General features: G+C 54.3%; 1 protein-coding gene across 18 annotated transcripts in view; it reads left to right on the top strand.

The window, feature by feature from the left end:
- Nucleotides 1-15,091, top strand: part of DZIP1L (DAZ interacting zinc finger protein 1 like) — a 124,670-nt gene that overhangs the window by 58,124 nt on the left and 51,455 nt on the right. For 14 of the 18 annotated variants that reach the window (XR_008663900.1, XR_008663899.1, XR_008663901.1 and 11 more), the window contains 8 exons: nucleotides 973-1,189; nucleotides 1,589-1,758; nucleotides 4,606-4,822; nucleotides 5,222-5,391; nucleotides 8,240-8,456; nucleotides 8,856-9,025; nucleotides 11,875-12,091; nucleotides 12,491-12,660. Coding sequence is in view for 15 of the 18 variants with exons in the window: in XM_055320925.1 (XP_055176900.1) it covers nucleotides 973-1,189; nucleotides 1,589-1,758; nucleotides 4,606-4,822; nucleotides 5,222-5,391; nucleotides 8,240-8,456; nucleotides 8,856-9,025; nucleotides 11,875-12,091; nucleotides 12,491-12,660 (1,548 nt within the window). In the remaining 3 variants the exon portion in view is untranslated. The remainder of the gene's footprint in view (nucleotides 1-972; nucleotides 1,190-1,588; nucleotides 1,759-4,605; nucleotides 4,823-5,221; nucleotides 5,392-8,239; nucleotides 8,457-8,855; nucleotides 9,026-11,874; nucleotides 12,092-12,490; nucleotides 12,661-15,091) is intronic. The other 4 variants (XM_055320928.1, XM_055320929.1, XM_055320935.1 and 1 more) reach the window with 4 other exon arrangements.

Raw genomic sequence — 15,091 nt, 5'->3', positions numbered from 1 at the left:
ATGACCTGGGTTTGCACCTACCCCTTCCTTCCGTGGAACTGTGGGTGTCGATTGAGTGCCTGGATCTCTCGCAGCCTCGGGAGAGGAAGGAGAAGGACACTCTCCTAAGGGCTCTGGGCTCGGTGGGTGCTGTAGTCCGTGTGCAGTAGTTAGCTGTCGGTACTTTGCCTCAGCCAGTTGGTCTGCTTTCCCCTTCCCTCCGGCCTGCCCGTCCTAGGAGACCCACTTCTGTGTCAATGCATTATCTGAGAGCAGTGTATTCCAATGTTTTCTATCTTGAACCACAGTCGGAAACACGTTTTACGCAGTGACAGCCCACACACGTGCGTTTCACGGGAACAGTGGAACAGTACTTACTTACCCTGATCCCCTGCAAAGCACATCTCTTTCCAGAAAAAAAAAAAATGCTGATCCTGATCCTGGACCCCCCTGCCTCCCATCCTGCCCTAATGGGACTTGATGCAATTCAGAAAAAGGAGGGTCTGCGGGCCTGCCTATAGCACTCCTGCCACCCACGAGTTTGGGGGGGACTTGGTGGCTCTGGATGCCCATGTGGTCGTGTCGCGACCTCTGGTGGCAGCATGGCCTTCCTGCAGCATGGCCTTCCTGATAGAGAGGGTAGGTGCTGTTGGTGAGGCCAGCCCCTTGGTCGGCACTGGGAGGGCTCAGCTGCGGACCAGCTGGGCCCCTCTTCAGACATGCCGATTCCTGTGGGACTCCTGGAGTGATGACATGACCCTAGAACACCAGCTTCTCTCCCGGTCTCGCTTGGAGGACTGTGGGTGGGTCCCAAGGCCCAAGTCTGGCAGGCGGCAGGACGCCTGGGGGTGGGGGCAATGATTATATTGGCTGTGGTTATTACGGTACAGAGTGATAGAGTGACTAGTCCATTTCTAGCATTCTGGAACCCCCCTTCAGGCTCGAGGGCCCACATGGTCATGCCCTGGAACTCATTTCATTCTGTGTTTCTAGTAGAAAGGCAGCGGGGCCGAAAGGCCATCAAAGAGGCCCAGCCAAAGCCCAAGACCCTTCCTGTGTCATTGCCATCCATGCGGGCAGAGGTACCCATGGAAACTCGTCAGAGCCTCGAAGGCCATGGCCCTGGCCTGGCTCAGGTACCTGCCCCTATTCTACATCAGAGCGCACACGGACCCTTCGGCTCCCCTGCGTCCCTGAGGCCTGGGCTAAGGTGAGTCCCACACTCTGCACTCGCAGCCTCAGGCAGCCCTGCTCCAGAGACAGGTGAGGGACCGAGATGGAAGTGAACATGAGGGGCCTCAGGTGGGGTCCATCCCAAGCTCTCATGAAGAGACTGAGTCCTTGGCTCTCAGCCAGGACAAACCTACCCTTTCCTTCCCCATCTCTTCCTTGAGCCTTAGTTACTGGTCGGGAGGGGTTCGGTCCTCATCTTCTAACAGCATTGCTGGTGTGGCTGCTGTACTCCAGGGTGACTCTTGGCTGTCACCTGTGCCCAAAGAAGGAGCAGGGCTGGCTGAAGGGGCAAACCAAACCCACTTGCAAGTGGCAAGGTATGGCTTTTAAAGTTTTTCTGGTCCATATAGCCTTCATTTCTTCCCCTCTGTGACAGTACGCCCCCATTCAGTTTGGAAGAGGACTCAGAAGGAAATTCTGAGCAGCGGACATTTGTCCAGCCCCTACAAGATCCTTTCAGGAAGAGGCCCCAGGTACGGGTTGGCTGGGAATGCACTGAGATTGAGACTTTGGAGGAGAGTCCCCAACACCCTGACCAGAGCTCAGGTAAGGCTGGCTTCCTCAGGTGAGTGAGCTGAGCTCTCCAGCTCAGATTTCTCTAGTTCTGGAAATACCCTATAATCTTCTTTGGGTTTTCTGATTTGGCAACTCATTGTGACTTGGAGAGAATGACCTTTTGTCCCAGTAGACATTTTCCTGGGATTGCAGAGATTCAGAAGAAAGAATCTGAGTGAGGTTTATTTTGCCCCTTGTTTTGTCACATGGAATCCACCAGCACCAGAGCTTTGGAGAAGTACTGATAGCAACCAGGTGGGACGATAGGGTGGCAGGGTGTTGGAAGCAGGAGTCAGGAGTCCTCTGATACAGTCTGAGCTCTGTCGTTTGCTACCTGCTTGTGCTTGAGTGAGGGGTTTTGGTTCCTTTGCTGTAAAATGAGGTGTCAGGACAAGACAATTAATCAGGGGTGAGGAACACAGCGCCTGACACAAAGTAGCCCTTAACGAACAATTCTTTGTTTCTTGAAAAGATTTTACTTATTTATTTGAGAGGGGGGCACGGGTGTGTGAATGAGTGAGCAGAGAAAGGGGCAGGGGAAGAGGAAGAGAGAATCTCAAGCAGACTCCTTGCTGAGCACAGAGTCCGACTCGGGACTCGATCTCACAATCCTGAGTTCATGACCTGAGCCAAAATCAAGAGTCGGATGCTGAACTAACTGAGCCTCCCAGGTGTCCTTTAACAAGCAATTCTGGAACGAATCAATGAACCTAGGGCTGTTGTAGCACCAGACGTCTGGTCAGACCCTCTGACATTTGAATCTTATGAGGTGGTGGTTGGCGCCCTGCTTCCTGGGCGTTCCTGAGGTCTGGATATCACCGTGGTTTGGCAGGTTGCCAGGAGTCTATTGATAATCTATGTCCCTGCTTAGGCCCCCTTCCTTTTTTTTTTTTTTTTAAGATTGGTTTATTTATTCATGAGAGACACACAGAGAGATAGCGGCAGAGACACAGGCAGAGAGGAGCAGGCTCCATGCAGGGAGCCCGACGCGGGACTGGATTGCGGGTGTCCAGGATCACGCCCTGGGCTGAAGGCGGCGCTAAACCCCTGAGCCACCCGGGCTGCCCGCCCCCTGCCCGCATAGAGTTTGCAGAAACCCCTCTGGCCCTCGGTCCCTCTGTGATGATTTCTATTTCCAACATTTCTTTTCTTCTCAGTGAAGATGTTGGAGGAGGCTGTATTTGCTTGTTAGTCTTGCTTTTCACATACCAGCTGCGTGGAGGTCCTGCCTCCGCCACCCAGCGAGAGGGAAGCACGGCTTCCTAAGCTCTGTGCGCAGCCACGTTGTTAGGTGCAGCTATATGTGTAGGATGGTCGCAGCCTCTTTTCTTTGGTACACGTTGTACATGGCTCTGTTTTTCACTAGGGCCAGGGAACCTGGTGGCTGAAGTAGCCCTGTGCCCACTGTCGCCCATGTTGATGGGAAGTGGGGACTGCAGAGCTGGCCTCCTTCCCCACACGTCTGACCAGAGGACCAGGGCAGCGGTGGCTGCTGCTTGGATCCACGTCTGGCCTGGGGTGGGTGCTGGGAGGGGAGGCCTGTTAGAAGGGTGCAGCCACTTCCTAGGCAGTTCCTGTCACCCACCTCCTCCCTGGTGGCCTTGTTCTCTGCCCAGGGCTGGGCAGCAAGAAGGCAGAGCCCAGACCTGCTGGTGCCAGGTCTGGGTGAAGAGCAGGACAAGGCAAGAACATTTTCTAGATCTCTCTTTCCGGCCTATGCCCACATGCTCCTTTCCTAGGGCCCATAAGTGTTGTGTGAATGGGCAACTCTGATCTCTGCTTAGATAGTGTTGCTTTTGTTCTGGACCAGAGCTGTGGAATGAGACCCACCCATGAGTGGCAAGAGTGCTAGATTTGGGGTGGCCCATGACCTGGGTTTGCACCTACCCCTTCCTTCCGTGGAACTGTGGGTGTCGATTGAGTGCCTGGATCTCTCGCAGCCTCGGGAGAGGAAGGAGAAGGACACTCTCCTAAGGGCTCTGGGCTCGGTGGGTGCTGTAGTCCGTGTGCAGTAGTTAGCTGTCGGTACTTTGCCTCAGCCAGTTGGTCTGCTTTCCCCTTCCCTCCGGCCTGCCCGTCCTAGGAGACCCACTTCTGTGTCAATGCATTATCTGAGAGCAGTGTATTCCAATGTTTTCTATCTTGAACCACAGTCGGAAACACGTTTTACGCAGTGACAGCCCACACACGTGCGTTTCACGGGAACAGTGGAACAGTACTTACTTACCCTGATCCCCTGCAAAGCACATCTCTTTCCAGAAAAAAAAAAAATGCTGATCCTGATCCTGGACCCCCCTGCCTCCCATCCTGCCCTAATGGGACTTGATGCAATTCAGAAAAAGGAGGGTCTGCGGGCCTGCCTATAGCACTCCTGCCACCCACAAGTTTGGGGGGGACTTGGTGGCTCTGGATGCCCATGTGGTCGTGTCGCGACCTCTGGTGGCAGCATGGCCTTCCTGCAGCATGGCCTTCCTGATAGAGAGGGTAGGTGCTGTTGGTGAGGCCAGCCCCTTGGTCGGCACTGGGAGGGCTCAGCTGCGGACCAGCTGGGCCCCTCTTCAGACATGCCGATTCCTGTGGGACTCCTGGAGTGATGACATGACCCTAGAACACCAGCTTCTCTCCCGGTCTCGCTTGGAGGACTGTGGGTGGGTCCCAAGGCCCAAGTCTGGCAGGCGGCAGGACGCCTGGGGGTGGGGGCAATGATTATATTGGCTGTGGTTATTACGGTACAGAGTGATAGAGTGACTAGTCCATTTCTAGCATTCTGGAACCCCCCTTCAGGCTCGAGGGCCCACATGGTCATGCCCTGGAACTCATTTCATTCTGTGTTTCTAGTAGAAAGGCAGCGGGGCCGAAAGGCCATCAAAGAGGCCCAGCCAAAGCCCAAGACCCTTCCTGTGTCATTGCCATCCATGCGGGCAGAGGTACCCATGGAAACTCGTCAGAGCCTCGAAGGCCATGGCCCTGGCCTGGCTCAGGTACCTGCCCCTATTCTACATCAGAGCGCACACGGACCCTTCGGCTCCCCTGCGTCCCTGAGGCCTGGGCTAAGGTGAGTCCCACACTCTGCACTCGCAGCCTCAGGCAGCCCTGCTCCAGAGACAGGTGAGGGACCGAGATGGAAGTGAACATGAGGGGCCTCAGGTGGGGTCCATCCCAAGCTCTCATGAAGAGACCGAGTCCTTGGCTCTCAGCCAGGACAAACCTACCCTTTCCTTCCCCATCTCTTCCTTGAGCCTTAGTTACTGGTCGGGAGGGGTTCGGTCCTCATCTTCTAACAGCATTGCTGGTGTGGCTGCTGTACTCCAGGGTGACTCTTGGCTGTCACCTGTGCCCAAAGAAGGAGCAGGGCTGGCTGAAGGGGCAAACCAAACCCACTTGCAAGTGGCAAGGTATGGCTTTTAAAGTTTTTCTGGTCCATATAGCCTTCATTTCTTCCCCTCTGTGACAGTACGCCCCCATTCAGTTTGGAAGAGGACTCAGAAGGAAATTCTGAGCAGCGGACATTTGTCCAGCCCCTACAAGATCCTTTCAGGAAGAGGCCCCAGGTACGGGTTGGCTGGGAATGCACTGAGATTGAGACTTTGGAGGAGAGTCCCCAACACCCTGACCAGAGCTCAGGTAAGGCTGGCTTCCTCAGGTGAGTGAGCTGAGCTCTCCAGCTCAGATTTCTCTAGTTCTGGAAATACCCTATAATCTTCTGTGGGTTTTCTGATTTGGCAACTCATTGTGACTTGGAGAGAATGACCTTTTGTCCCAGTAGACATTTTCCTGGGATTGCAGAGATTCAGAAGAAAGAATCTGAGTGAGGTTTATTTTGCCCCTTGTTTTGTCACATGGAATCCACCAGCACCAGAGCTTTGGAGAAGTACTGATAGCAACCAGGTGGGACGATAGGGTGGCAGGGTGTTGGAAGCAGGAGTCAGGAGTCCTCTGATACAGTCTGAGCTCTGTCGTTTGCTACCTGCTTGTGCTTGAGTGAGGGGTTTTGGTTCCTTTGCTGTAAAATGAGGTGTCAGGACAAGACAATTAATCAGGGGTGAGGAACACAGCGCCTGACACAAAGTAGCCCTTAACGAACAATTCTTTGTTTCTTGAAAAGATTTTACTTATTTATTTGAGAGGGGGGCACGGGTGTGTGAATGAGTGAGCAGAGAAAGGGGCAGGGGAAGAGGAAGAGAGAATCTCAAGCAGACTCCTTGCTGAGCACAGAGTCCGACTCGGGACTCGATCTCACAATCCTGAGTTCATGACCTGAGCCAAAATCAAGAGTCGGATGCTGAACTAACTGAGCCTCCCAGGTGTCCTTTAACAAGCAATTCTGGAACGAATCAATGAACCTAGGGCTGTTGTAGCACCAGACGTCTGGTCAGACCCTCTGACATTTGAATCTTATGAGGTGGTGGTTGGCGCCCTGCTTCCTGGGCGTTCCTGAGGTCTGGATATCACCGTGGTTTGGCAGGTTGCCAGGAGTCTATTGATAATCTATGTCCCTGCTTAGGCCCCCTTCCTTTTTTTTTTTTTTTTAAGATTGGTTTATTTATTCATGAGAGACACACAGAGAGATAGCGGCAGAGACACAGGCAGAGAGGAGCAGGCTCCATGCAGGGAGCCCGACGCGGGACTGGATTGCGGGTGTCCAGGATCACGCCCTGGGCTGAAGGCGGCGCTAAACCCCTGAGCCACCCGGGCTGCCCGCCCCCTGCCCGCATAGAGTTTGCAGAAACCCCTCTGGCCCTCGGTCCCTCTGTGATGATTTCTATTTCCAACATTTCTTTTCTTCTCAGTGAAGATGTTGGAGGAGGCTGTATTTGCTTGTTAGTCTTGCTTTTCACATACCAGCTGCGTGGAGGTCCTGCCTCCGCCACCCAGCGAGAGGGAAGCACGGCTTCCTAAGCTCTGTGCGCAGCCACGTTGTTAGGTGCAGCTATATGTGTAGGATGGTCGCAGCCTCTTTTCTTTGGTACACGTTGTACATGGCTCTGTTTTTCACTAGGGCCAGGGAACCTGGTGGCTGAAGTAGCCCTGTGCCCACTGTCGCCCATGTTGATGGGAAGTGGGGACTGCAGAGCTGGCCTCCTTCCCCACACGTCTGACCAGAGGACCAGGGCAGCGGTGGCTGCTGCTTGGATCCACGTCTGGCCTGGGGTGGGTGCTGGGAGGGGAGGCCTGTTAGAAGGGTGCAGCCACTTCCTAGGCAGTTCCTGTCACCCACCTCCTCCCTGGTGGCCTTGTTCTCTGCCCAGGGCTGGGCAGCAAGAAGGCAGAGCCCAGACCTGCTGGTGCCAGGTCTGGGTGAAGAGCAGGACAAGGCAAGAACATTTTCTAGATCTCTCTTTCCGGCCTATGCCCACATGCTCCTTTCCTAGGGCCCATAAGTGTTGTGTGAATGGGCAACTCTGATCTCTGCTTAGATAGTGTTGCTTTTGTTCTGGACCAGAGCTGTGGAATGAGACCCACCCATGAGTGGCAAGAGTGCTAGATTTGGGGTGGCCCATGACCTGGGTTTGCACCTACCCCTTCCTTCCGTGGAACTGTGGGTGTCGATTGAGTGCCTGGATCTCTCGCAGCCTCGGGAGAGGAAGGAGAAGGACACTCTCCTAAGGGCTCTGGGCTCGGTGGGTGCTGTAGTCCGTGTGCAGTAGTTAGCTGTCGGTACTTTGCCTCAGCCAGTTGGTCTGCTTTCCCCTTCCCTCCGGCCTGCCCGTCCTAGGAGACCCACTTCTGTGTCAATGCATTATCTGAGAGCAGTGTATTCCAGATGTTTTCTATCTTGAACCACAGTCGGAAACACGTTTTACGCAGTGACAGCCCACACACGTGCGTTTCACGGGAACAGTGGAACAGTACTTACTTACCCTGATCCCCTGCAAAGCACATCTCTTTCCAGAAAAAAAAAAAATGCTGATCCTGATCCTGGACCCCCCTGCCTCCCATCCTGCCCTAATGGGACTTGATGCAATTCAGAAAAAGGAGGGTCTGCGGGCCTGCCTATAGCACTCCTGCCACCCACGAGTTAGGGGGGGACTTGGTGGCTCTGGATGCCCATGTGGTCGTGTCGCGACCTCTGGTGGCAGCATGGCCTTCCTGCAGCATGGCCTTCCTGATAGAGAGGGTAGGTGCTGTTGGTGAGGCCAGCCCCTTGGTCGGCACTGGGAGGGCTCAGCTGCGGACCAGCTGGGCCCCTCTTCAGACATGCCGATTCCTGTGGGACTCCTGGAGTGATGACATGACCCTAGAACACCAGCTTCTCTCCCGGTCTCGCTTGGAGGACTGTGGGTGGGTCCCAAGGCCCAAGTCTGGCAGGCGGCAGGACGCCTGGGGGTGGGGGCAATGATTATATTGGCTGTGGTTATTACGGTACAGAGTGATAGAGTGACTAGTCCATTTCTAGCATTCTGGAACCCCCCTTCAGGCTCGAGGGCCCACATGGTCATGCCCTGGAACTCATTTCATTCTGTGTTTCTAGTAGAAAGGCAGCGGGGCCCAAAGGCCATCAAAGAGGCCCAGCCAAAGCCCAAGACCCTTCCTGTGTCATTGCCATCCATGCGGGCAGAGGTACCCATGGAAACTCGTCAGAGCCTCGAAGGCCATGGCCCTGGCCTGGCTCAGGTACCTGCCCCTATTCTACATCAGAGCGCACACGGACCCTTCGGCTCCCCTGCGTCCCTGAGGCCTGGGCTAAGGTGAGTCCCACACTCTGCACTCGCAGCCTCAGGCAGCCCTGCTCCAGAGACAGGTGAGGGACCGAGATGGAAGTGAACATGAGGGGCCTCAGGTGGGGTCCATCCCAAGCTCTCATGAAGAGACCGAGTCCTTGGCTCTCAGCCAGGACAAACCTACCCTTTCCTTCCCCATCTCTTCCTTGAGCCTTAGTTACTGGTCGGGAGGGGTTCGGTCCTCATCTTCTAACAGCATTGCTGGTGTGGCTGCTGTACTCCAGGGTGACTCTTGGCTGTCACCTGTGCCCAAAGAAGGAGCAGGGCTGGCTGAAGGGGCAAACCAAACCCACTTGCAAGTGGCAAGGTATGGCTTTTAAAGTTTTTCTGGTCCATATAGCCTTCATTTCTTCCCCTCTGTGACAGTACGCCCCCATTCAGTTTGGAAGAGGACTCAGAAGGAAATTCTGAGCAGCGGACATTTCTCCAGCCCCTACAAGATCCTTTCAGGAAGAGGCCCCAGGTACGGGTTGGCTGGGAATGCACTGAGATTGAGACTTTGGAGGAGAGTCCCCAACACCCTGACCAGAGCTCAGGTAAGGCTGGCTTCCTCAGGTGAGTGAGCTGAGCTCTCCAGCTCAGATTTCTCTAGTTCTGGAAATACCCTATAATCTTCTGTGGGTTTTCTGATTTGGCAACTCATTGTGACTTGGAGAGAATGACCTTTTGTCCCAGTAGACATTTTCCTGGGATTGCAGAGATTCAGAAGAAAGAATCTGAGTGAGGTTTATTTTGCCCCTTGTTTTGTCACATGGAATCCACCAGCACCAGAGCTTTGGAGAAGTACTGATAGCAACCAGGTGGGACGATAGGGTGGCAGGGTGTTGGAAGCAGGAGTCAGGAGTCCTCTGATACAGTCTGAGCTCTGTCGTTTGCTACCTGCTTGTGCTTGAGTGAGGGGTTTTGGTTCCTTTGCTGTAAAATGAGGTGTCAGGACAAGACAATTAATCAGGGGTGAGGAACACAGCGCCTGACACAAAGTAGCCCTTAACGAACAATTCTTTGTTTCTTGAAAAGATTTTACTTATTTATTTGAGAGGGGGGCACGGGTGTGTGAATGAGTGAGCAGAGAAAGGGGCAGGGGAAGAGGAAGAGAGAATCTCAAGCAGACTCCTTGCTGAGCACAGAGTCCGACTCGGGACTCGATCTCACAATCCTGAGTTCATGACCTGAGCCAAAATCAAGAGTCGGATGCTGAACTAACTGAGCCTCCCAGGTGTCCTTTAACAAGCAATTCTGGAACGAATCAATGAACCTAGGGCTGTTGTAGCACCAGACGTCTGGTCAGACCCTCTGACATTTGAATCTTATGAGGTGGTGGTTGGCGCCCTGCTTCCTGGGCGTTCCTGAGGTCTGGATATCACCGTGGTTTGGCAGGTTGCCAGGAGTCTATTGATAATCTATGTCCCTGCTTAGGCCCCCTTCCTTTTTTTTTTTTTTTTAAGATTGATTTATTTATTCATGAGAGACACACAGAGAGATAGCGGCAGAGACACAGGCAGAGAGGAGCAGGCTCCATGCAGGGAGCCCGACGCGGGACTGGATTGCGGGTGTCCAGGATCACGCCCTGGGCTGAAGGCGGCGCTAAACCCCTGAGCCACCCGGGCTGCCCGCCCCCTGCCCGCATAGAGTTTGCAGAAACCCCTCTGGCCCTCGGTCCCTCTGTGATGATTTCTATTTCCAACATTTCTTTTCTTCTCAGTGAAGATGTTGGAGGAGGCTGTATTTGCTTGTTAGTCTTGCTTTTCACATACCAGCTGCGTGGAGGTCCTGCCTCCGCCACCCAGCGAGAGGGAAGCACGGCTTCCTAAGCTCTGTGCGCAGCCACGTTGTTAGGTGCAGCTATATGTGTAGGATGGTCGCAGCCTCTTTTCTTTGGTACACGTTGTACATGGCTCTGTTTTTCACTAGGGCCAGGGAACCTGGTGGCTGAAGTAGCCCTGTGCCCACTGTCGCCCATGTTGATGGGAAGTGGGGACTGCAGAGCTGGCCTCCTTCCCCACACGTCTGACCAGAGGACCAGGGCAGCGGTGGCTGCTGCTTGGATCCACGTCTGGCCTGGGGCGGGTGCTGGGAGGGGAGGCCTGTTAGAAGGGTGCAGCCACTTCCTAGGCAGTTCCTGTCACCCACCTCCTCCCTGGTGGCCTTGTTCTCTGCCCAGGGCTGGGCAGCAAGAAGGCAGAGCCCAGACCTGCTGGTGCCAGGTCTGGGTGAAGAGCAGGACAAGGCAAGAACATTTTCTAGATCTCTCTTTCCGGCCTATGCCCACATGCTCCTTTCCTAGGGCCCATAAGTGTTGTGTGAATGGGCAACTCTGATCTCTGCTTAGATAGTGTTGCTTTTGTTCTGGACCAGAGCTGTGGAATGAGACCCACCCATGAGTGGCAAGAGTGCTAGATTTGGGGTGGCCCATGACCTGGGTTTGCACCTACCCCTTCCTTCCGTGGAACTGTGGGTGTCGATTGAGTGCCTGGATCTCTCGCAGCCTCGGGAGAGGAAGGAGAAGGACACTCTCCTAAGGGCTCTGGGCTCGGTGGGTGCTGTAGTCCGTGTGCAGTAGTTAGCTGTCGGTACTTTGCCTCAGCCAGTTGGTCTGCTTTCCCCTTCCCTCCGGCCTGCCCGTCCTAGGAGACCCACTTCTGTGTCAATGCATTATCTGAGAGCAGTGTATTCCAGATGTTTTCTATCTTGAACCACAGTCGGAAACACGTTTTACGCAGTGACAGCCCACACACGTGCGTTTCACGGGAACAGTGGAACAGTACTTACTTACCCTGATCCCCTGCAAAGCACATCTCTTTCCAGAAAAAAAAAAAAATGCTGATCCTGATCCTGGACCCCCCTGCCTCCCATCCTGCCCTAATGGGACTTGATGCAATTCAGAAAAAGGAGGGTCTGCGGGCCTGCCTTTAGCACTCCTGCCACCCACAAGTTTGGGGGGGACTTGGTGGCTCTGGATGCCCATGTGGTCGTGTCGCGACCTCTGGTGGCAGCATGGCCTTCCTGCAGCATGGCCTTCCTGATAGAGAGGGTAGGTGCTGTTGGTGAGGCCAGCCCCTTGGTCGGCACTGGGAGGGCTCAGCTGCGGACCAGCTGGGCCCCTCTTCAGACATGCCGATTCCTGTGGGACTCCTGGAGTGATGACATGACCCTAGAACACCAGCTTCTCTCCCGGTCTCGCTTGGAGGACTGTGGGTGGGTCCCAAGGCCCAAGTCTGGCAGGCGGCAGGACGCCTGGGGGTGGGGGCAATGATTATATTGGCTGTGGTTATTACGGTACAGAGTGATAGAGTGACTAGTCCATTTCTAGCATTCTGGAACCCCCCTTCAGGCTCGAGGGCCCACATGGTCATGCCCTGGAACTCATTTCATTCTGTGTTTCTAGTAGAAAGGCAGCGGGGCCGAAAGGCCATCAAAGAGGCCCAGCCAAAGCCCAAGACCCTTCCTGTGTCATTGCCATCCATGCGGGCAGAGGTACCCATGGAAACTCGTCAGAGCCTCGAAGGCCATGGCCCTGGCCTGGCTCAGGTACCTGCCCCTATTCTACATCAGAGCGCACACGGACCCTTCGGCTCCCCTGCGTCCCTGAGGCCTGGGCTAAGGTGAGTCCCACACTCTGCACTCGCAGCCTCAGGCAGCCCTGCTCCAGAGACAGGTGAGGGACCGAGATGGAAGTGAACATGAGGGGCCTCAGGTGGGGTCCATCCCAAGCTCTCATGAAGAGACCGAGTCCTTGGCTCTCAGCCAGGACAAACCTACCCTTTCCTTCCCCATCTCTTCCTTGAGCCTTAGTTACTGGTCGGGAGGGGTTCGGTCCTCATCTTCTAACAGCATTGCTGGTGTGGCTGCTGTACTCCAGGGTGACTCTTGGCTGTCACCTGTGCCCAAAGAAGGAGCAGGGCTGGCTGAAGGGGCAAACCAAACCCACTTGCAAGTGGCAAGGTATGGCTTTTAAAGTTTTTCTGGTCCATATAGCCTTCATTTCTTCCCCTCTGTGACAGTACGCCCCCATTCAGTTTGGAAGAGGACTCAGAAGGAAATTCTGAGCAGCGGACATTTCTCCAGCCCCTACAAGATCCTTTCAGGAAGAGGCCCCAGGTACGGGTTGGCTGGGAATGCACTGAGATTGAGACTTTGGAGGAGAGTCCCCAACACCCTGACCAGAGCTCAGGTAAGGCTGGCTTCCTCAGGTGAGTGAGCTGAGCTCTCCAGCTCAGATTTCTCTAGTTCTGGAAATACCCTATAATCTTCTGTGGGTTTTCTGATTTGGCAACTCATTGTGACTTGGAGAGAATGACCTTTTGTCCCAGTAGACATTTTCCTGGGATTGCAGAGATTCAGAAGAAAGAATCTGAGTGAGGTTTATTTTGCCCCTTGTTTTGTCACATGGAATCCACCAGCACCAGAGCTTTGGAGAAGTACTGATAGCAACCAGGTGGGACGATAGGGTGGCAGGGTGTTGGAAGCAGGAGTCAGGAGTCCTCTGATACAGTCTGAGCTCTGTCGTTTGCTACCTGCTTGTGCTTGAGTGAGGGGTTTTGGTTCCTTTGCTGTAAAATGAGGTGTCAGGACAAGACAATTAATCAGGGGTGAGGAACACAGCGCCTGACACAAAGTAGCCCTTAACGAACAATTCTTTGTTTCTTGAAAAGATTTTACTTATTTATTTGAGAGGGGGGCACGGGTGTGTGAATGAGTGAGCAGAGAAAGGGGCAGGGGAAGAGGAAGAGAGAATCTCAAGCAGACTCCTTGCTGAGCACAGAGTCCGACTCGGGACTCGATCTCACAATCCTGAGTTCATGACCTGAGCCAAAATCAAGAGTCGGATGCTGAACTAACTGAGCCTCCCAGGTGTCCTTTAACAAGCAATTCTGGAACGAATCAATGAACCTAGGGCTGTTGTAGCACCAGACGTCTGGTCAGACCCTCTGACATTTGAATCTTATGAGGTGGTGGTTGGCGCCCTGCTTCCTGGGCGTTCCTGAGGTCTGGATATCACCGTGGTTTGGCAGGTTGCCAGGAGTCTATTGATAATCTATGTCCCTGCTTAGGCCCCCTTCCTTTTTTTTTTTTTTTTAAGATTGATTTATTTATTCATGAGAGACACACAGAGAGATAGCGGCAGAGACACAGGCAGAGAGGAGCAGGCTCCATGCAGGGAGCCCGACGCGGGACTGGATTGCGGGTGTCCAGGATCACGCCCTGGGCTGAAGGCGGCGCTAAACCCCTGAGCCACCCGGGCTGCCCGCCCCCTGCCCGCATAGAGTTTGCAGAAACCCCTCTGGCCCTCGGTCCCTCTGTGATGATTTCTATTTCCAACATTTCTTTTCTTCTCAGTGAAGATGTTGGAGGAGGCTGTATTTGCTTGTTAGTCTTGCTTTTCACATACCAGCTGCGTGGAGGTCCTGCCTCCGCCACCCAGCGAGAGGGAAGCACGGCTTCCTAAGCTCTGTGCGCAGCCACGTTGTTAGGTGCAGCTATATGTGTAGGATGGTCGCAGCCTCTTTTCTTTGGTACACGTTGTACATGGCTCTGTTTTTCACTAGGGCCAGGGAACCTGGTGGCTGAAGTAGCCCTGTGCCCACTGTCGCCCATGTTGATGGGAAGTGGGGACTGCAGAGCTGGCCTCCTTCCCCACACGTCTGACCAGAGGACCAGGGCAGCGGTGGCTGCTGCTTGGATCCACGTCTGGCCTGGGGTGGGTGCTGGGAGGGAGGCCTGTTAGAAGGGTGCAGCCACTTCCTAGGCAGTTCCTGTCACCCACCTCCTCCCTGGTGGCCTTGTTCTCTGCCCAGGGCTGGGCAGCAAGAAGGCAGAGCCCAGACCTGCTGGTGCCAGGTCTGGGTGAAGAGCAGGACAAGGCAAGAACATTTTCTAGATCTCTCTTTCCGGCCTATGCCCACATGCTCCTTTCCTAGGGCCCATAAGTGTTGTGTGAATGGGCAACTCTGATCTCTGCTTAGATAGTGTTGCTTTTGTTCTGGACCAGAGCTGTGGAATGAGACCCACCCATGAGTGGCAAGAGTGCTAGATTTGGGGTGGCCCATGACCTGGGTTTGCACCTACCCCTTCCTTCCGTGGAACTGTGGGTGTCGATTGAGTGCCTGGATCTCTCGCAGCCTCGGGAGAGGAAGGAGAAGGACACTCTCCTAAGGGCTCTGGGCTCGGTGGGTGCTGTAGTCCGTGTGCAGTAGTTAGCTGTCGGTACTTTGCCTCAGCCAGTTGGTCTGCTTTCCCCTTCCCTCCGGCCTGCCCGTCCTAGGAGACCCACTTCTGTGTCAATGCATTATCTGAGAGCAGTGTATTCCAGATGTTTTCTATCTTGAACCACAGTCGGAAACACGTTTTACGCAGTGACAGCCCACACACGTGCGTTTCACGGGAACAGTGGAACAGTACTTACTTACCCTGATCCCCTGCAAAGCACATCTCTTTCCAGAAAAAAAAAAAATGCTGATCCTGATCCTGGACCCCCCTGCCTCCCATCCTGCCCTAATGGGACTTGATGCAATTCAGAAAAAGGAGGGTCTGCGGGCCTGCCTATAGCACTCCTGCCACCCACGAGTTAGGGGGGGACTTGGTGGCTCTGGATGCCCATGTGG

The sequence above is a fragment of the Nyctereutes procyonoides genome, unplaced genomic scaffold (genome assembly GCF_905146905.1).
Source record: "Nyctereutes procyonoides isolate TBG_1078 unplaced genomic scaffold, NYPRO_anot_genome, whole genome shotgun sequence".
Taxonomy (NCBI): Eukaryota; Metazoa; Chordata; class Mammalia; order Carnivora; family Canidae; genus Nyctereutes; species Nyctereutes procyonoides.
This window is presented reverse-complemented; position numbering and strand designations above follow the sequence as displayed.